General features: G+C 43.5%; 2 protein-coding genes across 6 annotated transcripts; both read right to left on the bottom strand.

Annotated features, from left to right (window-relative positions):
- Positions 1-6,328: 6,328 nt before the first annotated feature.
- On the bottom strand, positions 6,329-13,394 carry LOC135108078 (bleomycin hydrolase-like). 5 transcript variants are annotated; one of them, XM_064018701.1, is made up of 10 exons: positions 13,324-13,394; positions 12,167-12,197; positions 11,809-11,963; positions 11,136-11,288; positions 10,823-10,968; positions 10,242-10,326; positions 9,714-9,962; positions 9,200-9,426; positions 8,908-9,028; positions 6,329-8,801 (listed from the first exon to the last, which is right to left on the bottom strand). In XM_064018701.1, exons 2-10 carry the CDS (start codon positions 12,174-12,176, stop codon positions 8,562-8,564), a joined length of 1,386 nt encoding a protein of 461 aa, XP_063874771.1. In that variant the 5' UTR covers positions 12,177-12,197; positions 13,324-13,394; the 3' UTR covers positions 6,329-8,561. The 5 variants fall into 5 exon arrangements, with proteins under 5 accessions (XP_063874771.1, XP_063874773.1, XP_063874772.1 ...); XM_064018703.1 differs by having other exon boundaries at positions 13,315-13,384; XM_064018702.1 differs by having other exon boundaries at positions 13,266-13,365.
- Positions 13,395-16,938: 3,544 nt separating this feature from the next.
- Positions 16,939-17,658, bottom strand: LOC135108186 (uncharacterized). The gene has a single exon (XM_064018960.1). The coding sequence runs from the start codon at positions 17,656-17,658 to the stop codon at positions 16,939-16,941; it is 720 nt and encodes a 239-aa protein (XP_063875030.1).
- Positions 17,659-26,406: the final 8,748 nt, after the last annotated feature.

The following is a 26,406-nucleotide window of genomic DNA, read 5'->3' as shown; positions in this document are numbered from 1 at the left end:
CTACATTCGAACTTGCAGAGCGGTCTGGAAAGTTAGTTAAAGCTCGTCAGGGAGGCGGGGCTGAGCAATGACGTCATAGTTGCGAGGCCACGCCCACCTTGCCGTGAACGATCAGTTTCCAGAGAGTGTTTGGAAGATTCCAGCCAACAAAAATAACGTTGAAGAGAATTTGCTGCTATGAATTGGTGAAATATGAATAGTTTGGAGTCCAGTTATTGATTTACAGTTATTGTATCTGAGTGTCGCGGTTCTAACACACGGTTCGCGCCTCGGATCAGTTCAGTGATGTGTTGAGAAACCCAAAGTGGTTCAACGGAAAATCATCCCTGGATGCAGCGCGTGTGTGCGTTGTGGGCGGGACAGTCGACGAGGGGGACAAAAAAAAAGTCGTTTCAAGAGGAGAGGTAAATCGAGTGGTACCTGGGCGAGAAGCGTGGGTGGACGGAGGTGGCGGGGCGGGCCAAGTCGGGGGCGCCGCGCCGAGTACCGACGGCGTCATTACGTCCGCCCACGCTGGCTACGTTCAGCCGACGTCACTGCCGCAGTCCTGATGGTTATACCGACCCATGTGGCGCAGCTATTTTTAGGATTCTGGCCGCTCTCAACGCTTCCCCTTCTTGTCCCCCTTCCCCTCCCCCTCTCCTGGATTAAGAAGAAAATAGGAGGAAGAGAAAAGAACTGCTGGAAGAGAGACAAAACAAGGGCTTGGTATCAGAGCAGGTAAATGTCCCTTCTTTTACTCAAGCCACAACAGCAGCAGCTTAACATACCATCGAGTATCATTCTAGAAGACGCTCCTTCATATGTTCTAATCATATGAGAACATCTTGAAGATTTTGTGAGATGCTGAGGCGAGGGAGACAAGAGGACACACATGTGACGTAGGTGGGCTGAGACTTGTCCTCACAGGGCGGCCAGGCGAAGGAAAACAACACGAGTCTTTCTTTCTCCGGCGTGCCTCGGGGTGGCCTCCTCCTCCTCCTCGTAAGGAAACACTTTACAAAATTGCCCATTTGTCTCTGTAGTGACCCGTCGCTCCAGGATTAAGGATCCAGGGGCCTCAGGGAACAAGAAGACAGGCCTTCTAACCCCCTTTCCCCTCCTCCTGTAAACATCCTTACAAACTCAAAAGCCTAGGTGGAGTAGTGAAGCACCACACGACCAATTAAGTTTTTTTAAGCATTTTACAGTAGAGAATTATAAGGGAAGAGGGGACGCCGAGCTGGGTATTGGGTAGTGGTTTAAGTTCAATGTTACTCGCTTTCAAGCCTCGAAAAGAGACAGAGGAGGAAAAAAGAAAAGAATCAGAGAACGTATGTGAGGAGGTTTTGAACTCAGTGTCATTGATCTGTCGTCGAAAAGAGAGGATATAACTGAAAGAAGAGAAGTAAAAGAAGAAGCAAATTCGGAGTGATATAAAAACTGCACACTCCACGAGAGCAAGATCTAAAGTTACGTATGAATCACCTTCACGCTAAGAATGCTACGATGAACATTACCAGGTCATGAGGTGAACATCGAGGACGCTAGACAAAGGAAACAAAATACAAATGTCAGTTATCGAATAAGAATAAGGAAGCAGAGTCAGAAAAGAAATGAGGAGACATTAGAATGATTATAAAAAATCAACCTTCACAAATTACGCTGTTGTCTCAAGCGAAGATCAAAACATCCTAAGCTAACGAGGCAGAAAATGTACGTGTGCTTTAATATGCAACGAAAAATGAGAGAGCTGACTTAGAAGAGAGGATTGAGAGGCGATAGATTAACCTTAAAAGTCAGTCTTTTAACGAAGCTCAAGCCATCTCAAGACCGACTTCACACACACACACACACACACACACACACACACACACACACACACACACACACACACACACACACACACACACACACACACACACACACACACACACACACACACACACACACACACACACTCGCCAACTTTGGCCTGCCTCTCCGTTTATACCTTCCCTATACCTTCTCTTAACACCCAATGGTACAAAACAAAGGCATCCATAGGCGTCAAATACTTCCATTAGGAGAAGACGGAGCTGAAGAAACTCTCAGAACTCACCACACCGTCGTAGTCTGAGGAAACCCATCAAATTCGGCTGTTCGTTCGCTAGGGAAAAACATTAAATACAAGTAAACAGACTTCCCGACGCGTGCTTGGAGCTGTCGCCTCGCCTTGCTCCCCCGCACCTCCCCTTGGGAACTAAAGATCAACAGCGACACCTCAAGCCTTGCAGACTCCAACCCAACAAGGAGAGAGAGCGGAGAACGAGAACAAAGGGAGGAACGTGTGGGAAGAGGACAGAGAGAAAGGCGGATTAAGTAGTTTGAGAGGACTAAGAGCAAGAGGGGAGAACATGTAAAGGGTTTTGATTTTATGTAATGAGAGAGAGAGAGAGAGAGAGAGAGAGAGAGAGAGAGAGAGAGAGAGAGAGAGAGAGATTACGTAAGAAAATCTAGCCATCCAAACTCCAAATTTAAAATGTATTATTGATAATCTCTGAAATGCGTAAGGCTGCCATTAATATTCCACTAAATTTCTTGATTGTTGTAGTTTCGGGTACGTGTGTGTGTGTTTGTGTGTGTGTGTGTGTGTGTATAGGTGGGTGGGTGGGTGTTTATCTGGCAACGTGTCTCCCAGGTGTCGTGAATGCATGTTTCATCTCCCTCACGTTTCATCAAGACGGGAACACTGCACATCCTTTCATTTGTTTTACATAATGCATTCCACCCTCTCTATTCGAAGCGCCGCCTCCACCATCATCACCACCACCATCACCACTAACATCACCACCTCCATCACCACCTCCATCACCAGCAACGCAACCATCATCACCGTCTCTGAAAGCACCCATTTAATCCAGGCATGCTTGGCTTCAAAAGCCGTAGTTTATTTTATTTCATTTTATGTGAAGTGCTTGGAACTTTGTTCTTGTATGAGCTGTAGTAGATCTATTATCCTTCCAGACCGCGTGATTATTTCATAAAATAATTCATAAAAACAATATTGCACACAATTTTTGTTAATGAACTATTGAAGAGCATTACAAACTAAATCCCATGGAAGATAAAACTGGCAAAGGAATAACGTAAAACATAGATAGGTATGTGATTGTTAGATAAGTCCCTAATCATTTCCAAACCTTTCTTTCTCAACAAATTTAATACAGTACATAAGTTTGTTCATAGATATATATATTACGAAAAGCTTCATCAACCCTTCACTTACGTCTAATGTCTCTTCTCTGCTTCATCTTGAGCAGTGCAAGGACGGAGGAGGACAAGATCTGGCAGAGTTTAGCCAAGGGAGAAGCATGAGCGGGTAGGGACTTCAGGGATAGGATTATATTCTAAAACGCTTCTATTCCACACGCAGACTCTAATTGAAGTTACACTGGTTTTAATGATGTTTTTACGGTTTTAGTGACAGATTAACCAAATTTCTACTTTATAAATAGGAGAAACACTCTTGAGAACCTAGCTAATCACCTCTGTGGCCTTTAGAAATAGTCGTGATGAGAGAGCAAAGCGTTTCAGAATACAGATCTATAGGCGTGGGAGGCCGTAAGGTGCTTAGAGGCTTCCCTTCGTGGAGCCAAACCTCGTAGACAGGGCAGTAATGAGCCAGGTCCACACGCCTCCCTCGGCCAGTGCTGTGTTGAGTGTCCCTCTAACACTCCAGCGAGCCTCCTCCGATACGTGATTCAGTTTCATCGCTCATCGGGATTTAACGAAAGGAATTGAACGCTGGTGATGATGGTGATAGTAGTGGTGGTGGCAGTAGCAGTAGTAGTAGTGGTGGTGGTGGTGGTGGTTATTGTTCCCTAAAAGTCTATGTTTCGCTTATTGGTTTTCGATGTCACTAATAGTTTTTAAGGATTAGATCAGCTTTGCGTGGGATTCAATAAAAATTAACTGGATTGTTTGGTGGTGGTGGTGATAGTGGTGGTCATCTCTATTCTATTTTCAATTTTTATGCCTCTGAAAAATTTTGCTTTGCTTACTGCCCTCAATGTCCCTGAGAGTTTTAAAGAATAAGATAAGTTTTGGGCAATATTCAGAACTGAGTCATCGTTCTCTGCCTAATTCCACTATTTCAAGAAGAGATCTGTTTCGCTTACCCGTTAGATCAGCTTTAGGCAACTTTTATTTTTTTGAGAAACTGTAACAAACCCATCGGAGACGAGAGCAATAATTCAAGGCTTTTACTGCATTACCTTTCATGGCTGTGGATAGACTGACCACTCGGCTAAAGGGAAGGAACCTATTTAGAATCCTTAGTTAAAGATGATGCTATCAATACCACACTTCCTCATTGGTCCCGTGCGTCACCAAGGCAATAACAAATGTGTTTTGAGATCTCGTCTTATGGTTTCACATATCGTAACGCAGCTCACATAAAGAACCTCTATTTCCTGAGAATATGCAAAAGAAAACTGATAGGAATTAGTAAAAATACCGTGTTTAGCAATACATGACGAGGACATCGGGAAAAAGAGGTGTTGAAATATTCGAGGAAAGCATCGTAAGGGCTTCCAAAGATAGCACGGTGAGACAGAAAGGTGCTCACATTAAAATGGATGTGAGATACAAAACAATGAAGGCGATATTCACGGCCACGCGTCCCAAGGTGCCTCAGACAGACCTCCCGCAGGCAGCTCCTCTCCACTGCTTGAATTTAGTTGTTATGCAGGGATAGGGAATATGCTGGCGGCAGTTAGGGCTGAATAACTGTAATGTGTGTGTGGTGTTGAAAGCCTCAAGAGAGAGAGAGAGAGAGAGAGAGAGAGAGAGAGAGAGAGAGAGAGAGAGGTGGTGTCGAGGGAGGAACCAGTGTCAACTCGTGAAAAGACTCATGAAAAGGGTTTTATTGAAGGCAAACACCGGTGTTTTCTGAGTAAATGAAAATGCAAATAAGGAGTGATGTAGATAGTAGCATGTATTTAGAGAGAGAGAGAGAGAGAGATAGGGGGAGGGGGGGGCTTGAATGTTAAGTGATTGAGTTATGAAATGAAGAAATACATAAGGAACTGACATAAAATCTGACATTATATTTCCTAGGGGAAGAAATCTGGCTCATGTCACTGAGTTAAGACCCTTGATGAATGAAATAAACATATTACATAACAAAGATAGAGAAAGAAGGGATCAGGAATGGAAATAATTAAGTCGATAAATGAGATAAAGGCTCCACGCTGCTGTCAAAATTCCTGTCTTGGGTCTCCAAACTTGTGATGAATAGAAAGTAGGAACTTATTAACTCATCATCCATCACAGAGAAAATTATTTAAAACATTATAGTATTTTAACACCACCAGTAGTTTGCAATGAGCTGGAATTCAGGTCGCACTATATTACACAAACTTTACGTATATAAGTATATTTTAAGAGCATGCAAATGTTTTTGTATGTAAGTGACTGGAAAATCCATACATGTATTTCTCAGTTTTCCTTTCCTTTCAGAATATTTCATTCCTTTCGGCACACACACACACACACACACACAGAGAGAGAGAGAGAGAGAGAGAGAGAGAGAGAGAGAGAGAGAGAGAGAGAGAGATGCATGTATGAGTGGAGATTAAGTCGATACCACGTGTCTCCTCACTAGTGTCCACTCAGGCAGACATGATATGGATTGAATTACATGGAGAGACCGGGGCTGGAGAGGTGGCTTAGTATCAACTGGTAAACCTTGATGCTATTGATTATCCACTGTAGTAGTAGTAGTGGTAGTAGTAGTAGTAGTAGTAGTAGTAGTAGTAGTTTAGTTGCAGTCCTTTAAATGGACATGAAAGGCAAAATCATATTTCAGGAACTCCTTGTCTGCTTCTGTATTTCCTCCCACCTTTGAATTGAACTGTTTGAAGAGGGAGATTTCAAGACGCTTCTCCAATATCAGATGATCCTTGTTTTGACTGTACTGTATAGGGACTTCCACCTTCAGTGGACCTTTCGTATATAAATTTGTGTTGTTCTAGACCAGAGCCCCACTTACATAAAAAGAAAGAAAAAAACATTTCCAGAATATCACACCACTTTCCAGCACTGCTCAAGGCCAGTGTTTCAGTTCTCCCATCCATATAATGCAGTCTATGAGACAAAGTTATGACCAATACTCCAACATTTGGTTTCCCATTAATAACAAAAATAAGTCACTCTTTTTTGGCTTTGCAGGATGCTTTCAGGATGCATAAATTATCAAAGACAAATACTTATGTTTAGTTCTTCATTAATATCCCCTCTACAAAAAAGGCAGTTGTTTCCTATCAGCAATGATGAGAATGTTGCAGGAGAGGCAAACACACTAGGATTGGTTGGAAATGCATTTATGAGGACATACAGCTAATGGCACTGCATGTCAATCCTGAATAAAAACATAATAATCAAATGAGAGCCTAAATATGATTAGTTCCTCTAGCTTGTCTTGCCTTTTGTGTGTGTGTGTGTGTGTGTGTGTGTGTGTGTGTGTGTGTGTGTGTGTGTGTGTGTTCTGATGCTACAGCCCAATTTGATGATCATCTGAGATTTACCTTAAACTGGAGATGGCACAGTAACTTCAAACAGTATTCATCACATGTGCAGCCAATCACTTCTCAGTAATTATAAATAACTTTAGGTGCATTTGTGCCAACTGGAGAGAGAAATGTCACAGCCAGACAGATGCTGCCTGTATTCTGACTGGTATCAAGCCAAAAGTCATTTTAAAAACTTACATCACTGTCACTTGCTACTAATGGTAACAAGTACAGGTTGATCAGTATAGTACATTACTAGACACTAAGGAAGAATCAAAATCCATGCAACAATTATCATTTGGCTTGGATGGGAAATGTCCATGCTTTTTCTTAACTGCTGTCACATATATACAATTATAAAAAGATTCTCACATTTGAGTATGTTTCATTTAGTGTGGTATTGCATGACATAGTTCAAGTTAAAATAGCATATTTCAAAACACAGAATTTATACAGAGTAAATATATAAAAGGAACCACCCTATTTCCTCTTGCTAAACTTCATAACAACAATATTGGAGTACAAACAGAGGCACTGCCTAGTGGTGCATTACAGTTAAGGTTTATGTAGTGCTCAATTTTATTTCCATAAGCTGGAAGCTAAGTGTAACACACAGCTGTAATAAAATGCTTTATTTTCATTAGCAGCTATATGATAATGTTAAGTAATGATTACAGATTACTCAAATTACTTTTAATACTAGTAAGAATGTGGTACAGGTCACCCTTCACTAATCCGGCATCACTGTTACCTGTAGCTTCCATGTGTTTGGAAGTGATGCCAGCTGTTAATGCAGCAGGTAGCTTCTTCTTGTGACTTCTTTCGCTTTACAATGCTTATTAGGTCATCCACTCCTTGCTTTTGTTATTCTTGTATTGCTTCTGTTTCACTATTACACTGCTTCCTTAGTAATTTTTTCCAACGCTCTGTTAAAAAACTCTTAATACATTTTATCAACTTTCCAATAAACCATAATGGTGGCAGGTTGGTGCAGCAACCTAGGAAATTTGAAATCATGCTAGCCAAAATCAGTACCGGATTAGTGATGGAACTGGGTTAGTGATGGTCGACCTGTAATAATCTTTGTTTGCTCAACAAGACATTTGTCTGGCTGTGAAACATTTGTTTCTCTTTCTTTTCTGAATGGAGCTTTGTCATTTTAATAAAAATCTATGGTCCTCTTATTACAAAAATAAACTGAAACATAACCCACCAAGGTATAATATTGTCATGTTAACCAACAACATACTACACCAAACTCTTGAGTTCAAATCGCATCAAATGCTCACATTCCACACTATCAATCACTTATTTAAGCTTACAAAAGAGCGGAGAGTCAATACTGTAGGATACAAGACAATTGCCTGAGGAAAGCTAAGAGACAGAACTGCCTTCCATGAGCTTATTCACAAGGGCCTTCAGATACAGGAAAAAAAGTAGGCCACTTCTGGAATGCTGTGATCACCCTGGACTGAGCATTTATAAGAGTATGAGAGACCCACTGGGCAAGTCAGCATGCAAATCCAAGAGTAGTATACATTCCTTAATGTACTTGTCAGGCTAAGACCAATAGTATTAGAGATTCCTATGATATAAATTAGTCACTGAGTAAGTATGTATATATTGGAAAGGAGTAGGAAGATATGAGCTTTGTTAACAAGTGAGGGGTAGGTAGTCTTAGGCAGCAGATGTAAGCTGCAGCATTATGCTCAGCTTACAAACAAATGAGGAAGTATGTTAGAAAACATTAATAAAAAATCATATTGTTCCCTTAAAATGCTTAAGACTCCCACTGGTTATAATGCATCTAACTTCCTGGTGATCCATGGAGTTGAAATCCCATATCAAGAACTGGTAGTGGGAGTATTGGCTCAGGTGGGAGAGCAACAAGCCTTCAACTTGCCAAAACCAGACCAGAGGCAGACTTCAGCAAAAAATTAACGAAATGCAGGTAAATAGAGGTATACGTTACTTAATTGTACTTAAAACAAAATGCAGAGAACTATTACCCCTTAATGGCAAGAACAATTAAAACTGCAGCTGAGACCTGACATCCCTGGCCAAGGCTCCCATCGGGTCCCAGGCAGGGAGGACAATGGGCTCCTGGTTGAACACTGCTAACACCTCCTCAGGCACGTATTTCTTGTCCACCACAATTTCAAATACAAACTCCCTGAACCACTCAGAAGTCATGAGAAGGTAGCCTTTCTCACCTCTGTCCTCGCCCCAGCTGTTCTCCACACGCCACTTTTCAGGAGTACCTGATTCCTGTAAGGATTGGATTGTTATCTCTGTGTGGATCTGGAATGTAGTAATGTTGGTATTCCACTGTAGAATTGTACAAAAATTAATTCCTTATTAATAGTATGCTCACATTGAGGGTGGTGGCAGTGAAGACCATAGCATGGGTCATAAGTGACTCCCCATACAGGAGACGGTCAGCTTTACTGAGACCTAAGTTCACCTCCACACCAAAGGCAGACTTGTAGTTGTGGCTGCAAAAAATAAGACACATTAACAGCTTCCCTATACAACATAGCAACATTAACTTACCACATTCTGGTTTGCTAGTAGATTCAATTCAATTTCAGTCTCCATTACAGTATCCTTTCAATTTCAAAACAATGTGAGACAAAAATTAAAATAGGATACACAAATCTACTCACATTTCAAGATCCTGGATTCCTAGTTTCCCTGCAAACCGCTTGGCTACCTCACAGCCAAACCACACAGCCTCACCATTCTTGATGCTCTCACTGGTAAGATTCATAAGCATCTCCACTGGTTGGTTATTGTATATGGTGGACCTTCCCCCAACCATGTTCCCCAGGCAGTCCACTGTGTAAGCATGGCCATAGGCATTGTTGGGCCTTGGGTCAGTAACTAAGCACACCTGGAAGAGAATAAATACATTTCAAACATTTTTCAAGCCATGGAGCATAACTAAGCAGACTCACAGTTGCAAGGGTATGTAATGAGACCAAATTAAATTTGAATGTAAAGGAGTGTGTTTACTAAGGATGCATTAGGCCATGAAACTATGAGAAAAAGACATTTCAAACTTGAAGGCAACCACAAATCATCAACTAGTCATTCATTATCTTTAGTGTTCTTGTATAAATTCAAATCACTGTATTACTGTACATACATTCATTCATTCACAACATAATGCTTGCCCACCTTGTCCTCCACATTGTACACTGGCTTGACATATTCATTGTAAAACTCTAGCGGTGTGATGGGCCCAATCTTGTGATAGGTCTTGGATTTGTCATAATACTCCCAGGTGAAGGTCTCTGGGGGAATGCCCAGGCAGATGGAAACAATGCGGTAAATTTCCTTCATCTGCCGAGTGAGGGTGCTAACCACACTGCTGTCATCCCCATCCTTGCTCACCACAGCACGCAGCTCTCTGGTGTACTCCCGCAACTTAAACCAACAGTATAGATGAGTGGCAAGCTACTTACTTATTCTACACGAAACAATTAGACAAACAAGACTTCCATGACAAGTATTCACGTAAGTACCATTCAATAAGATGTATATAATAAAATGAAGCCAAATATTTTGTCTCTGAAGTAACTTGCAAGCTTGAATTGAGTGACTTTAGTGAGCAGTGCTTTAGTTTATATTTCTAGAATAAATCTAAATGCAAGAAAAAGAAATGTAATACCAGAAAACCAAACAATAGGCCATCCTTATTCTCACCTTACTTTGCAGAATTCGGTTCATCCTCATAGAATTTTCAGCACTGTATGACTCAGGGAAATATTTTTTAGGCATCACACCATACCTGTGATGACAGGATGAGAGATTATAAAACTGAAGAGGATGGCATACACCAGGATAAGGAAGATAATTATTTAAAACTTTTTGCCTTATAAAAGATTAATTTAGAGACTATCTCCAAGGCACTTCAGGTTCAAAATATAAGAAACCAGGATCCTGATGTATAGAAGGTTAGGAAGATATTGAAAACTTGGATAAAAAAATTATAGCACTCACCCACAAACTTATGAGGGTAATCATTATATGTAGCTACATTGTGAATGGAAGGGCTAATGTTTATTACTTGATAGTGTGTGTGCTTTCAAGCAATAAACACATATAGATGAAGACATTCCACATCAGGCTATTTTTATAATGTGAGTTACATTCTATGATAAGATTTTGCATATAATAAATAGACAGATGGAGAAATGAGATGATCTTCATCCCATATTTATCTGATGAGATGAATGAATTTAAGAATGGTAAAATGGCACATTTTCACTCCTGGTCATTCTTACCTGGTGATGAGGTTAACAAGCATGTCCCACTGGCCTCCATCAAGGATTGGGTCATGCAGGAGGAAGGACACCAGCCGTCCCTCAACCTCCTCCCCACGCTTGGCACACTCCACCATTTTGTTCAAGAAGTAGTTGCAGCGTTCCAGCTGCTCAAAATGCACAAGTTTTGTTATCAATCATTCTGCAGATATGAGAAATAAATACCTATATATGTAGCAGGATATTTCATGATAAATTTCCTTTTCTTTAATTTTTATCCTGAAAACCACCTATAAAGTCAATGTGAAGTTGTATAAAACATTCAGTCACGCACCTTGTCCATGTAAAAGAGATATGCCTGTGAAAATTCAAATTCCTCCAGGTTGTACTGTTTGATGAAGGGAAGGCGTATCACGTTGAGAGCTGCAAAGATCCAGCATCGCCCGGAGGATTTCTGGTTGGTGACTGGCCGCCCCTCACTCTCAACCTGCCATTGCATGCTTGTTAGAGACCAAGCATGTTGACTCTCAAACTTGTTTTGCAATTCCTTTGCTTAATACTTTTCCTTCCCCTCCCCTTTTGTTCCTTAATCTCCTTGTCCTCCTCTTCATCCCATTGGTAAAATCAGTATTTTTAGTTTGGTTAATGTCTGCCACTGATTTCACTCTCTGTTGTAGCCTGTAAATTACTACTTCCTTATACAGTATAGTCACCTTACATAATGTCTTCAGTACTTCACTGACACACTTCTTGTTCCTTGGTAAAATTCTACTGAGTCTAATTACTTGACCTAGAACACCAATAATGGTCCTTTTGGGCTTTTTATCTATTATATTTATATCAATGTCTTTGTTATCTATGCATCATTGTTATATTACTATATTTTTTTTATAATGAAATAGTCTAAAACTGAGATTAAGAAATCATGAGAGCTTAATTTACAAAGAGCTGCGCATGCTGTAGCACCCTTCCATCTGACATCTTCCTGTTAAGTGAGATCAACACACCTTGTGGGTGAAGACGTGGCTGGTGGCCATCACTTTGCAGCGGCACATGCACATCTCCAGTGGGTCCGACTTGAAGCACGCATTCATGGCAAGGCAAGAGGAGGGCTCACTCTGCACTTCAGTGCGGTACTGGTCCATCAGTTCCGAGGTTATTGCTGCAACACAGAGATTGAATCACTCACCACAGACACATCCACATTGCTTTTCATTCATGTAGAACACATTATAGACAAAATCACATATGCTTTACATTAGTTTATAAATAATTTATCAATATGACGTAACTTAAAAGACTGGTGAAAAGTAACAGTTTTGATACTTGATAATTAATTATAAGAACAAGAGATGTAGTACGTACTGAGAGCCATATTTGATGGTGGTTACAGAATCTGGAAGAAAAGACACCATAGCTTAGAAAACACTGTATTGCTACAGTTGCTTCAAACTTCATATTATGCTAGCAATTTCAGACATGTATCTATATAGCAAATACCTAATATCTGCTTGTAATTTCTAATTAATATATATATATATATATATATATATATATATATATATATATATATATATATATATATATATATATATATATATATTGTTATGAATGGTTTGGAAGTTGGGTTCATGTGTGTGTGTGTGTGTGTGTGTGTGTGTGTGTGTGAAATACATGTAGGCAAGGTGGTTGGGTAGCTGAGCAGGCCAGCCAGCCCAAGCTGGACCAGCCGAAGCGCTCGCACCATATCCCCTCCTCCGCTGCTGTACCTGTGTTAAGTAATAGCGGTAAAAAACACGAGGGAAGAACCACACTGGTTTCCTGAGCCAGGCAATACGGATGAAGAAAGAAAAAAAAAGAAAAAAGGGAAGAGCGTTCTGCCTGCCTGCCTGCCTACACACACACACACACACACACACACACACACACACACACACACATTTCCACTCTGCAGGGTAAGATTGTTATGCTAAACCCTCAACCGACGGCCACCGACACCCTCGGGAAGGCTGCAGGCGTAATAATATATAACGTTGTATATTTTATATATATATATATATATATATATATATATATATATATATATATATATATATATATATATATATATATATATACACACACACACACACACACACACGATGATCCTCTCTGGAGAGTACTCCTCCTTCCCCACGGGGGGATGCTAAGTCAATACTGGGACGTTTTCTTGGAAAAACAAAAGCATGCATAATGAATGATGGCAGAATGTCCTTTCATTTAGTTAAATTCACAGAAAAAAATAGGGAAGAAAACCTCTGTGACGGTTGTTCTTTTAAAGCATGGAAACATTATTGCCCGGAGACGTGCTGGATGCACCCGGCGGGGGAACTGGGATTGTGAAAAAGATACAATCGCTCCTGCATATTTTGCCTATTTTTCGGGGAAAACATAGCCAGATCGTTTGTCTAGCTGCACTACTCGCTTGGTGAGAAAGCCTTCCCTGCCTGGCGCTTGAGAAACACAGGCCGCACCTCACACACCTCACTCAGCTGACACGTAATGTAAACACTGATGGGCTCGTGGCCCCTCCCTCAGGCTGCCTCAGTGCTGCCAGATGGTGTAGAGGAAATTTCAGGAGAAATTTACGAAAAATTTAGTACATACAGATAAAAAAAATTGGTAGATACACACAGTATATATATATATATATATATATATATATATATATATATATATATATATATATATATATATATATATATATATATATATATATATATATATATATATATAAGCACTTTATTTATAAATTCATAATATGATGGTTACCATATTTCTTTACATATACGAGGCTTTTTTTTGGGGTCCGTCCGTTTGTCTGCCTGTTTCCTCGTCTCTCTCTCTCTCTCTCTCTCTCTCTCTCTCTCTCTCTCTCTCTCTCTCTCTCTCTCTCTCTCTCTCTCTCTCTGAATGGACTAGTGGATGAAGGATGGACGTGCGAGTAGGTGGGTGTACGTATGGAAGGGAGGATGGAGGTGGGTAGGCAGATGGTTGGGTTGATTGATTTGTGGATGGGTGAATTGTTGTGAAGATGGACAGGTGGACGGGTGAGTGAATGGCTAGGTGGAAGGATAAATGGATGGTTGGATGGGTGAATTGGTGCAAGGATGGATATTTGGCTGGGTGGATAGATGAGTGAGTAAATGGATGGGTAAGTCAATGGGTGTGTATATGGAGAGAGGTGTGGATGTGTGGATAAATAGATATGTGGTGAAATGGATTGATAAGTGGATAGAAGGGTGAGTTAGTAGATGATTAGATAGATGGGTGGATGGATAAATGAGTTGTGAGTCTGTGTGTGGGTAGATGGGTGATTGGGCGGGTCATTGGGTCATTGGGTGGATATGTGGATGAGAGGGTGAATGACTGCGGATAGATGGGTGGATGGATGAGTGGGTGGGTTGGTGGGTGGGTTGGTAGATGGGTAGATGGTAAGTGGATGAGTGTATGGGTGGGTGAGTGGATGGATGAATGTAAAGATGGATTGATGGGAATCAGTGGTTGGATGGATGGGTGGGTAGTAGGATTGGGGGTGGGTGGTTTGAGTGGTTAAATAAGTAGTGTGGATGGGTTGGTGAAAGTTATATTGGTGTGTGCAGATCCAAATGCTGCCTTCACGAAGCCTGTGGTTCAGTCGTGTGAGCCTAGAGTCATTTTGGGGACCAAGTGGTTTGGATGCCAAGTGGCTCGAGCACCAAACGTCTTGAGGCCTATTTACACTCAGGCTGATCTGTATTGAGGATCATCTGAACTGAGGCGTGTATGACCTGAGTACCATCCACCCCAGTATCAAGTGACTGTAAACCACACACACACACACACACACACACACACACACACACACACACAAATAAAGAAAAAAAACATCTTTGTTAGACAAAAATAATGCGTCTAGGATGCCTGGCTCTCGGTGTATTGCTTATTTTGTTTTTTTTCGGTCACTGACCTGTCAAGGTCATCAGAGGGCATACTAAGTTTGCCTACATTCAGCCTGTTCCTAAAAAAGGACAACTGCTCTAATCTCTCAAACTACCGTCCTATTGCTTTAATTTCTTGCCTATCTAAAGTTTTTTAATCTATCTTCAACAGGAAGATTCTTAAACATCTATCACTTCACAGCCTTCTATCTGATCGCCAGTATGGGTTCCGTCAAGGCCGCTCTACTGGTGATCTTCTGGCTTTCCTTACTGAGTCTTAGTCATCCTCTTTTAGGGATTTTGGTGAAACTTTTGCTGTTGCCTTGGATATATCAAAAGCTTTTGATAGAGTCTGGCACAAAGCTTTGATTTCCAAACTACCCTCCTACAGCTTCTATCCTCTCTGTAACTTCATCTCAAGTTTCTTTTCTGACCCTTCTATTGTTCCTGTGGTAGACGGTCACTGTTCTTCTAAAGCTATTAACAGTGGTGTTCCTCAGGGTTCTGTCCTGTCACCCACTCTCTTCTTATTATTCATCAATGACCTAAACCAAACTTCTTGTCCTATCCACTCCTACGCTGATGATATCACCCTGCACTTTTCCACGTCTTTTCATAGACGTCCAACCCTTCAGGAGGTAAACATTTCACGCAGGGAAGCCACAGAACGCCTGACTTCTGATCTTTCTAAGATTTCTGATTGGGACAGAGCAAACTTGGTATTGTTCAATGCCTCAAAAACTCAATTCCTCCATCCATCAACTCGACACAACCTTCCAGACAACTATCCCCTCTTCTTCAATGACACTCAACTCTCCCCCATCTTCTACACTGAACATCCTTGGTCTGTCCTTTACTTATAATCTGAACTGGAAACTTCACATCTCATCTCTAGCTAAAACAGCTTCTATGAAGTTAGGTGTTCTGAGACGTCTCCGCCAGTTTCTCTCAACACCGCTTCCCCCCCCCCCCCCAGCTGCTAACTCTGCACAAGGGACTTATCCGTTCATGTATGGAGTATGCTTCACATGTCTGGGAGGTGGGGGGTTCCACTCATACCGCTCTTCTAGACAGGGTGGAATCAAAAGCTTTTCGTCTCATCAACTCTCCTCTAACTGACTGTCTTCAGCCTCTCTCTCATCGCCGCAGTGTTGCATCTCTAGTTGTCTTCTACCACTATTTTCATGCTAACTGCTCTTCTGATCTTGCTAACTGCATGCCTCCCCTCCTCCTGCGGCCTCGCTGCAAAAGACTTTCTTCTTTCTCTTACCCCTATATGTCCACCTCTCTAATGCAAGAGTTAACCAGTATTCTCAATCATTCATCCCTTTCTCTGGTAAACTCCAGAACTCCCTGCCTGCTTCTGTATTCCCACCTTCCTATGACTTGAATTCCTTCAAGAGGGAGGTTTCAAGACACTTATCCTTTAATTTTTGAATACCGCTTAGGACCCTTTTATGATAATGGCATCTCAGTGCGCTTTTTTTTTTTTTTTGTGGGGGGGGCGATTTTTGTTGCCCCACAAAAAATTTGGGGGGGCATAAAAAATTTTGGGGCGATTTTTGTTGCCCCAGTGTCCCCCTACATAAAAAAAAATCATAGTGTTTTCAAGAGTGTCATATGTACTTTCTGATTATCGTGCTTTTTAACCTTCCTTATCCGAAGCATTACAAGGTTTATAAGTCATAATGAAAACTCCAATAACTTCCACTACAGCATGTTAAACTGTCACTGAAACCATGAAAAGTAGTAGTACTAGCAGTAATAGTAGTAGTAGTAGTAGTAGTAGTAGTAGTAGTAGTAGGAGGAGGAGGAGGAGGAGGAGGAGATGATTAAGAAAAATTAAGGAAAAATAGTTATAGTTCTTCCTCCTTCTCCATATCTTCATCTTTTATCACACACAGATTCTCTCTCTCTCTCTCTCTCTCTCTCTCTCTCTCTCTCTCTCTCTCTCTCTCTCTCTCTCTCTCTCTCTTTTAAGCATCAATATATACATAAACTACAGGTCTAAAGGGTCACTTTGCCTCGTGCCCTATCTAAAAGACCTTAAATATTACTATAGACAATGATAAAAAAATCAACATTTACATTAATAATTATAAAAATCATTTACAATGCTTAGATACTTAAAAAAAAATAAATAAATAAAATATACGGTGGTACATAGAGGGGAAGTGTTCATGTCACTAGCAGCATCATTGGGGTTGGAAGGGCCGCCCTCCACCTGTGTGCCGCCAGCTTCACCTGCGCTGTTGACATTTGCTGAACAGCTGGTGTGGCCGCGGTGAAGGTGTTCCACAGGCGGGCAGTCCTTGCAGTATAGGTCCTGAGGTGCTGACTAGACCGTGACCTTGGTACGTCCACAAGCTGATCCGTAGTGGACACCGTCCTCGTGTCCCTCCTGGCAACTCGCAGTGGTAGCCTCAGTCTGGTCAGGTGTGGCACTTCCTGTACCTGGGCCTTGTGGAGCACCACAAGCGCTCCGACATCCCGCCGGTATTCCAGGGAGTCTAGGGGAGCCAGGTCCTGTGATGGCGGCTGGAGATGGTTGCCCTCCACCAGCCGCATGACTCTCCGCTCAACTTTGTCCAGCTTCCTTATATGCGTGGGTGCACTAGACATCCATGATAGGGCAGCGTACTCCAGGTAAGGCCTAATTTGTGCCTTATATAGCAGGAGTATTCCTCTACTGTCGAGGAAGGACGCTACCCTGCGCAGGGCGGAGACGCGGAGAGAAGCCTGTCGAGCGATGGTCTGGAGGTGCAGGCCGAAGCGTAGTTCCCGGTCCACGTCCACTCCGAGGATCCTGATGTGGTCCTCAAGAGGCAGTGCCGTGTCTCCAAACCACACGCGCCCTTCCATCTCATGGGGGGCAGCTGTAGATCGGGACACTACCATCGCCTGCGTCTTGTTGGGGGCAAAGTTAACCTGCTATCGCTCACCCCACTCCTTTATCAGGTTGAGTTTATGACTAAACTCAACAGCCACTTGCCGGCTGTCCTGACGTCTGTAGGAGTGGGAGGGCGTGCAGTCGTCAGCATAGGCAGATATATCCGGCACGAGCTGCAGCAGGTCGTCCACGTACAGATTCCACGGGATCGGGCCCATTACGGAGCCCTGTGGAACAGATGCACGCACCGGCAGGGCAGGCGATGCCTGACCATTCACGACAACGTGAAGAGTCCTGTCCTGGAGGTAATCACTCAGCAGGTGTAGTAGGTCGCCCTGGATGCCCTTTGCACGCAGCTTCTCCAGCAGGCCAGCGTGCCACACCCGGTCAAAGGCTCCTGCTATGTCCAAGGCGACTACCAGGGTGTCCAGAGCATCATCGAGGGCATCTTGCCAGTCGCGGGAAAGGAGTAGGAGGAGGTCTGAGGTGGACTGTCCAGCTCTGAAACCGAACTGCTGGTTCGAGAGGAGGCTGTTATCATCCAGGTGGCGACATATTTCCACCACCACAATCCTCTCGAATACCTTACCCACCACAGACAGTAGGGAGATTGGTCTGTAGTTGTCTAGATCAGACTTGGTGTTCCTCTTGTGGACTGGCACCACGCGTGCCTCCTTCCACACCGAGGGCCAGTGTTTTCTTCCAGGCAGGCCGTGAAGACCTGTGAGAGTGGCCCTGCCAGCTCACTTGCGCAGCTCTTCAGGATCCGTGGGCTGACGTCGTCTGGCCCTGTGGCCTTTCTAACGTCGACTTCTCTCAGCAGGAGCTCCATCTTCTCCCTCGTCACCTCCAGGGTTGTGACCGTCACGGCTGTCTCCTGTTCCAGGCTTGGGGGAGGCCTCCCGAGGTCGTCGACAGTCATCTTCGCCGCAAAGTGCTCAGCCAGCAGCTCTGCCTTGTCCCGGCTGCTGGATGCATGAGAGCCGTCTAGCCTGATCCTGCCTTTCCTTCACAAGGGTCCACCAGGTCTTATTTCCAGCTCCAGACCCGCACAGCTTGGCTCGGAGGTCTGTCTCCCACCTCCTTTTTGCCCACTTGCTGGTTGCCTCCATGTGCCTGCATGCTTTCCGGTGGAGGTTCTTGTTCCTTTGTGAAGGGTTCCTCTTGTGCCGGAGCCAGGCAGAGTATTTCCTCTCAGCAGCTAGGCGACAGCGATAGCCAAAGTATGGGAGGTCTGAGGGCTTGGAGGTGAAGCAGCGGCGTGGGACGTGTTTCTCCTGCAGAGCGAGTATGCGCGCGGTAATGGATCGTGCTTTGCACTCTGCTCCTCCAGAGAGCAGACTGTTCCAGTCAGTCATGCACAGAGCTTGACGCAGAGAGGTCCAGTCGGCTTGATCCCACAGCCAGATGGAGCGGGTTGTGGCCTCATCACGTGCCTCACTCACGTTCATGTGAGTCAGGACAGCATAGTGGTCTGAGCTGCCCACAGGCCCAAGCTGATGGCAGACAACAGCCCCCTCCAGCACATCAGTGATGACAGGGTCAAGCGACCCTCCTCGCACGTGGGTGGGGAAGCTGACGTAATTCGTCAGGCCCTGCACAGTTAGGAGGCTCTCATAGGCGTCCCGTTCCAGGTGATGGTTCAGGTCACCCACGATGAGCACTTGTGAGCAGCGGTGCCTCATCAGCATGTCGTCCATGTTGTCTGTGAGGAATTCTATGGGCCTGGGGATTTGGAGCGGGGGGCGGTACACGGCACATAGCAGCAGTCATGCGCTATCCCTCATCACTATTCGAAAGGACAGTGCCTCCATCATCGCTGGCGTATCCACTTGCAACGTCTGGCCCTGCATCCCTTCACGGAAGCATACAGCGACGCCGCCACCAGTTCGCTCAGTCCTATCCTTCCTGGTCCAGTGGGTATATCCTCAGATCCTCCCGAAGGACGGCTCGACCTCATCGTTTAGCCAAGTTTCCGTGGCTACAACGATGTCCACGCTGTGTCTCAGGATAAAGCTAAGGGTGAGGTCGCCAATGTTTGTGCGAAGACCACGAATATTTGCTGAGAGGATAGTCAGCATACTCCTTGCACTCCGTGGTGACTCCTCCATGATGGGGAGTGCTTACTGCGGGTGGGGGACACCAGAGTTATTCAGTAGAGGGATGTGGGGAGTCCACTGCCAACCTGTTGTTTGCACCCACTGATGTCGCTGTGGTTGTGCCTGGGAGTGGGAGAAGCCTGGTGGGGAGGCCAAGTGGTAGGAGGTTGGCTGCCTCACCTCAGTGATTACATGCCTGAGGAGGCGCTCCTGCCGCTCTTCAGCTGCCTGGGCGTAGCAGTTTTCCACCGTGCGGCCCCTCCTTGCACAGTAAGTGCACCTAACGTTACCGCCACGTCTGTTGCAGTTCTTGGTGGTGTATCCCTGTTGGCCACAGGTGTGGCACGTGGGGTGAGTGAGGCCGTGTGAACGAGAGGTGGGGTTGGGTGTGGGTGTGGGCCGTGAAGAGGGAGAGTCCTGAGGAGCCGCTTTGTTGTGGGTTCCTCCTAACTCTTCTCCTCCTTCTTCCTCATCTCCTTCCACCCCCAGAGGCACTGTTGTTCCTAGCTGTAGTACCCTCTCGGCTACTGCTGCTGCTGCTTCTACTACACTCTAAGGGTGGTGGGCGACAGTTATCGTCAGGTGTGCCACTAGTAATATAGGGAGGAGCTGTTGGAAGGGATTGGGTACTGGGAGAGGAAGGGGCACTGGTAGGTCCGCTGGCTGCTTCCCTCCTGAGGCTTTTTGGCTTTCCTGACTTCCACCATTCGTTCCAGCCAGAGGATTTTGAGCACACGGTAGCCCAGTGGTTGTCAATGGCAGTGGGCAGCGCACTCGTGGCCCGTGTAACGGGTGGGTCAGCAGGCTGCTGTCCCACACACACACACTCTCTCTCTCTCTCTCTCTCTCTCTCTCTCTCTCTCTCTCTCTCTCTCTCTCTCTCTCTCTCTCTCTCTCTCTCTCTCTCTCTCTCTCTCTCTCTCTCTCTCTCTCTCTCTCTCTCTCTCTCTCTCTCTCTCAACCACCACCACCACCAACACGACCACGACGTAGAGCAATTGGTGCAGCACCCTACTCATACTCCTGACCGTCTTGGAGATACGCCCAACATTCATGAGCTTTTACTAAACTATAATCCTTCTGCTTATGCTGTTACCCTCTCTATTCTGTTAGGTTCCTCCGATCACAATCTCATATTTGTATCTCGTCCTATTGCTCCAATCCCTCCTCAGGATCCCCCTAAGCGGAGGTGCCTCTGGTGTTTTGCCTCTGCTAGTTGGGAGGACCTGAGGAGGTATTTTGCTGATTTTCCTTGGAATGATTACTGCTTCTGTGTCAGAGGTCCGTCTCTGTGTGCCGAGCGCATAACAGAGGTGATAGTGTTTGGCATGGAGACGTACATTCCTCACTCTTTTCTCGACCTGAACCTTCCAAACCTTGGTTTAACACAACCTGTTCTCGTGCTATACTCGTACATGATAAAGAGGCGGCCCACAAAAGGCATTTGAGCCTTCCATCACCAGAATCTCACGCGCTTTATATTTTTGCCCGGAATCATGCCAAGTCGGTTCTCCAACAAGCCAAAAACTCCTTCATTAATAGAAAGTATCAAAATCTTTCAAGATCTAACTCCTCTCGTGACTTCTAGCATCTAGCCAAAAACATCTCCAATAACTTTGCTTCTTCTTCTTTCCCTCCTTTATTTCAATCTGATGGCACCACTGCCATCTCGTCTATTTCTAAAGCTGAACTCTTCGCTCAAACTTTTGCTACAAACTCTATCTTGGATGATTCAGGGCTTGTTCCTCCCTCTCCTCCGCCCTGTGACTACTTCATGCTACCCATTAAATCCTTTGCAGTGATGTTTTCCATGCCCTCGCTGGCCTAAAACCCTCAGGAAGCTTATGGACCTGATAGGGTTCTATTGTTCTCCGAAACTTTGCCTCCGTGCTTCCACCTTGCCTAGTCAAACTATTTCAACTTTGTTTATCAACATGTACCTTTCCTTCTTGCTGGAAGTTTGCCTACATTCAGTCTGTTTCTAAAAAGGGTGACCGTTCTAGTCCCTCAAACTACCGTCCCATTGCTTTAATTTTCCGCCTATCTAAAGTTTTTATTCTATCCTCAACAGGAAGATTCTTATATATATATATATATATATATATATATATATATATATATATATATATATATATATATATATATATATATATATATATATATATATATATATATATATATATATATATATATATATCACTTTACAACCTTCTGTCTAATCACCAGTATGGGTTTCGTCAAGGCTGTTCTACTGGTGATATTCTGGCTTCCCTTACTGAGTCTTGGTCATCGTCTTTTAGAGATTTTGGTGAAACTTTTGCTGTTGCCTTAAGGCAGGTTCACACTTGGCAATTCACTGCTGAATTGCCAAAAGCCGGCAATACCTGGCAAGACATCCTCCCAGCTACGTTCACACAGATGGCTGGGAAGGGGCGGCTGGTTGGCAGGAAATGAATATTAAATAGCAACTCAGCAAGATGTCTTCCTCCAGCGACGATACCGAAGTGATATTTCTTTTGGCGTACCGGAAGATAAAATGAAGAAGGAAACGCCTGTGGACATGTCCCTGGCTGAATAGAAGAGGAGAAAGGAATGTCTACCACACTCTTGCCTGAGTCGAGCGTGGAAGATCCGGATACCACGAGACAGCGGATACGCCTCAACAAGAAGCAGTACCATGATCTTTGAGGTTTGATAGACCCTGGCCAGGTAAGGAAGAGCGATCGGTAATTATTAAGAACTTTGCTCCTTCTGCGGCAGTTACTATTCAATTATCTATCTATCTATCTATCTATCTATCTATCTATCTATATATATACGAGTATATATATATATATATATATATATATAGAGAGAGAGAGAGAGAGAGAGAGAGAGAGAGAGAGAGAGAGAGAGAGAGAGAGAGAGAGAGAGAGTGTGTCGCGGCTTCCATAGATGACATTGGCTCTTCATTACCTCCAGCATTAACTTCTCTGCCTCCGGATACCACGTCTTCCACAACTGTCTTCCAGAAGACACCATGTAAACAAAGCAGCTAGCGGCTGGACAAAACCAACCTGTAGGTCTTGTTGGCGTGGCTGGCAATTCCAGCTGCCAGGCACCAAAAGTCCAGCAGGCCGACTAACGCTGTTTGCTGCGGCTGGCAATTCAGCAGCGAATTGCCAAGTGAGAACCCGCCTTTAGACATATCAAAATCTTTTGATGGAGTCTGGCACAAAGCTTTGATTTTCAAACTATCTTGCTACGGCTTCTATCATTCTCTCTGTAACTTCATCTCAAGTTTCCTTTCTGACCGTTCTATTGTTGCTATGATAGATGGTCACTGTTCTCCTAAATCTATTAACAGTGGTGTTCCTCAGGGTTCTGACCTGTCACCCACTCCCATCTTATTATTTATCAATGATCTAAACCAAACTTCTTGTCCTGTCCACTCCTACGCTGATAATACCGCTTATGATTACCGCCGCAATGTTGCATCTCTAGTTGTCTTCTACCACTATTTTCATGCTAACTGCTCTTATGATCTTGCTAACTGCATGCCTCCCCTCCTCCTGCGGCCTCGCTGCACAAGACTTTCTTCTCTCTCTCACCCTTATTCTGTCCACCTCTCTAATGTAAGAGTTAACCAGTATTCTCAATCATTCATTCCTTTCTCTGGTAAACTCTAGAACTCTCTGCCTGCTTCTGTATTTCCTCCTTCTTATGACTTGAACCCTTTCAAGAGGGAGGTTTCAAGACATTTATCCCTCAATTTTCGATGATTCTCTTAACGTCTCTTTTGGAAGTGGCGCCTAAGTTGGATTTTTTTTTCTCCAGTTTTGTTTCCCATGGCCAGTGATCCTCTTACATAAAAAAAAAAAAAAGTCACCTAAGTCAGTAACTGTTTTTTTTTTTTTTTTCTGTTAACTTTGGGTATACTCCAGTCTTCAAATTACACCAGTAAGTGATTCACACACACATAGAAATAAATGTTTGTTCCCTGATTTTTTTTTCTTTTTCTTATATGTGACCGGGAAATCAGCACACTTCTAAAAAATTATTTATGGTTCTTAAAAGTGTGTTTTATTCTTGTTCAGTTACATATAAATATGTAGACTTCTAGAGTGATTTATAGGCATTTTTTAAAGTCGAAAAGTAAGGTTATATATATATTTTTTTCTTTCTTTCAGCTGCTAGCTAACTTTTGATTGTTTTAAGAACAGTTCAGATTTTTTAAAGTGTTTTCCTTTCGTGATAAATCAGATCTGTGGACTTTAGAATGTTTTTTTATTGTGTTTATTCCAATGATTTTTCAATTAGTTCTTTTAATTTTTTTTTTTTTTTTTTTTTTTTGTTATTGCTGAGGCTTGAAATATTCTTTATATTCCTGGTATTAGCTAAAGTGCATGGCTTTTCAGAATACATAAGGCATTCTAGCCTAGCTCCATTTTTTGCGAGGGGTCAGTTTCAAAATGAAATACGATACAAACGCAAATATAGTGCGTGACGTCATCAGCTGTGAGCTGTGACGTTATCAGGGACATGGGACTCGTTTGGCAAGTATGGGAAATGTTAGGGTCTGGAGATGGGTATTGAGGTATAGAAGTATGAGCAGTGAAGATAATGGAAGTAGCAGAGGTGGAGGATGAATAAAGGGGATTAAGAGGCTAGCCCATTTACCTTGCCGCACCCGGGTTTCGAACACGGGCCTTTTCGGTTGTGGGCCGAGCGTCATGACCACTACACTACGCGGTGTGTGTGTGTGTGTGTGTGTGTGTGTGTGTGTGTGTGTGTGTGTGTGTGTGTCACCTGTCACCTAAGGTTGTCCGCTAGTCACCCAGCCAACTGTTCCCCTGCGGAAAGAGCTCACTGAACTGTATGCAGTCACGCAGTTCTGCCAGATAGTGTAGAGAAAAAAAAAATATTAGATATACGTATAAATTCGGTAGATACATAACATCTTACCAGAATTCACATAATCATCAACATAATCAGCACTACGGAAGGCAAACTTTTGTCCCTTTGAACTTGGCATTAGCCATTTCCAGTGTCACGGCCAGAGGGAACATTCCAATTTGGGGCGTTCGCTATGGTCTGGAAAAACTGCCAGATTCACCAATCGACTGAATTTTGCACACTAAGTTGGTCAACTGGGAAAAAAAATCTTTACGCCATTTGTGTGTTATCAAACCAACTAATAAAATATTCGGAACATTTTTGCCACCATCATCAAGTAGAAAACAAGAAATGTGGCAAGACAAGCTAAATACTATGCACATGGCTTATGGACCTGATGGGGTCCCTCCTATTGTTCTCCGAAACTGTGCCTCCGTGCTTGCACCTTGCCTAGTCAAACTCTTTCAGCTCTGTCTGTCAACATCTACCTTTCCTTCTTGCTGGAAGTTTGCCTACATTCAACCTGTTCCTAAAAAGGGTGACCGTTCTGATCCCTCAAACTACCGTCCTATTGCTTTAATTTCCTGCCTATCTAAAGTTTTTGAATCTATCCTCAACAGGAAGATTCTTAAACATTTATCACTTCACAACCTTCTATCTGCTCGCCAGTGTGAGTTCCATCAAGGCTGCTCTACTGGTGATCTTCTGGCTTTCCTTACTGAGTCTTGGTCATCCTCTTTTAGAGATTTTAGTGAAACTTTTGCTGTTGCCTTAGACATATCAAAAGCTTTTGATAAAGTCTGGCACAAAGCTTTGATTTCCAAACTATCCTCCTACGGCTTCTGTCCTTCTCTCTGTAACTTCATCTCAAATTTCCTTTCTGACCGTTCTATTGCTGCTGTGGTAGATGGTCACTGTTCTTCTCCTAAATCTATTAACAGTGGTGTTCCTCAGGGTTCTGTCCTGTCACCCACTCTCTTCTTATTATTCATTAATGATCTTCTAAACCAAACTTCTTGTCCTATCCATTCCTACGCTGATGATACCACCCTGCACTTTTCCACGTCTTTTCATATATCTCCAACCCTTCAGGAGGTAAACATTTCACGCAGGGAAGCCACAGAACCCCTGACTTCTGATCTTTCTAAGATTTCTGATTGGGACAGAGCAAACTTGGTATTGTTCAATGCCTCAAAAACTCAATTCCTCCATCTATCAACTTGACACAACCTTCCAGACAACTATCCCCTTTTCTTCAATGACACTCAACTGTCTCCCTCTTCTACACTGAACATCCTCGGTCTGTCCTTTACTTATAATCTGAACTAGAAACTTCACATCTCATCTCTAGCTAAAACAGCTTCTATGTAGTTAGGTGTTCTGAGACGTCTCCGCCAGTTTTTCTCACCCTCCCAGCTGCTAACTTTGTACAAGGATCTTATCCGTCTATGTATGGAGTATGCTTCACATGTCTGGGGGGGGGCGTTCCACTCATACTGCTCTTTTAGACAGGGTGGAATCAAAAGCTTTTCGTCTCATCAACTCCTCTGCTCTAACTGACTGTCTTCAGCCTCTCTCTCATCGCCGCAATGTTGCATCTCTAGCTGTCTTCTACCGCTATTTTCATGCTAACTGCTCTTCTGATCTTGCAAACTGCATGCCTCCCTTCCTCCCGCGGCCTCGCTGCACAAGACTTTCTTCTTTCTCTCACCACTATTCTGTCCACCTCTCTAACGCAAGAGTTAACCAGTATTCTCAATCATTCATCCCTTTCTCTGGTAA

Source organism: Scylla paramamosain, chromosome 16, assembly GCF_035594125.1.
Source record: "Scylla paramamosain isolate STU-SP2022 chromosome 16, ASM3559412v1, whole genome shotgun sequence".
In the NCBI taxonomy this organism is placed as follows: Eukaryota; Metazoa; Arthropoda; class Malacostraca; order Decapoda; family Portunidae; genus Scylla; species Scylla paramamosain.
The sequence above is the reverse complement of the archived record's forward strand: the minus strand, read 5'-3'. Positions and strand labels throughout refer to the sequence as shown.

Excerpts from the sequence above, each read along its gene's own strand:
- LOC135108078 (XM_064018701.1), bottom strand. Across the intron at positions 10,327-10,822 it reads CTTGTTAACCTCATCACCAG|GTATGGTGTGATGCCTAAAA; the intron begins GTAAGAATGACC and ends CTGTCATCACAG. Across the intron at positions 9,029-9,199 it reads GGAATCCAGGATCTTGAAAT|CCACAACTACAAGTCTGCCT; the intron begins GTGAGTAGATTT and ends TATTTTTTGCAG.
- LOC135108186 (XM_064018960.1), bottom strand. The coding sequence starts at position 17,658 with ATGGTAGTGTCCCGATCTACAGCTGCCCCCCATGAGATGGAAGGGCGC.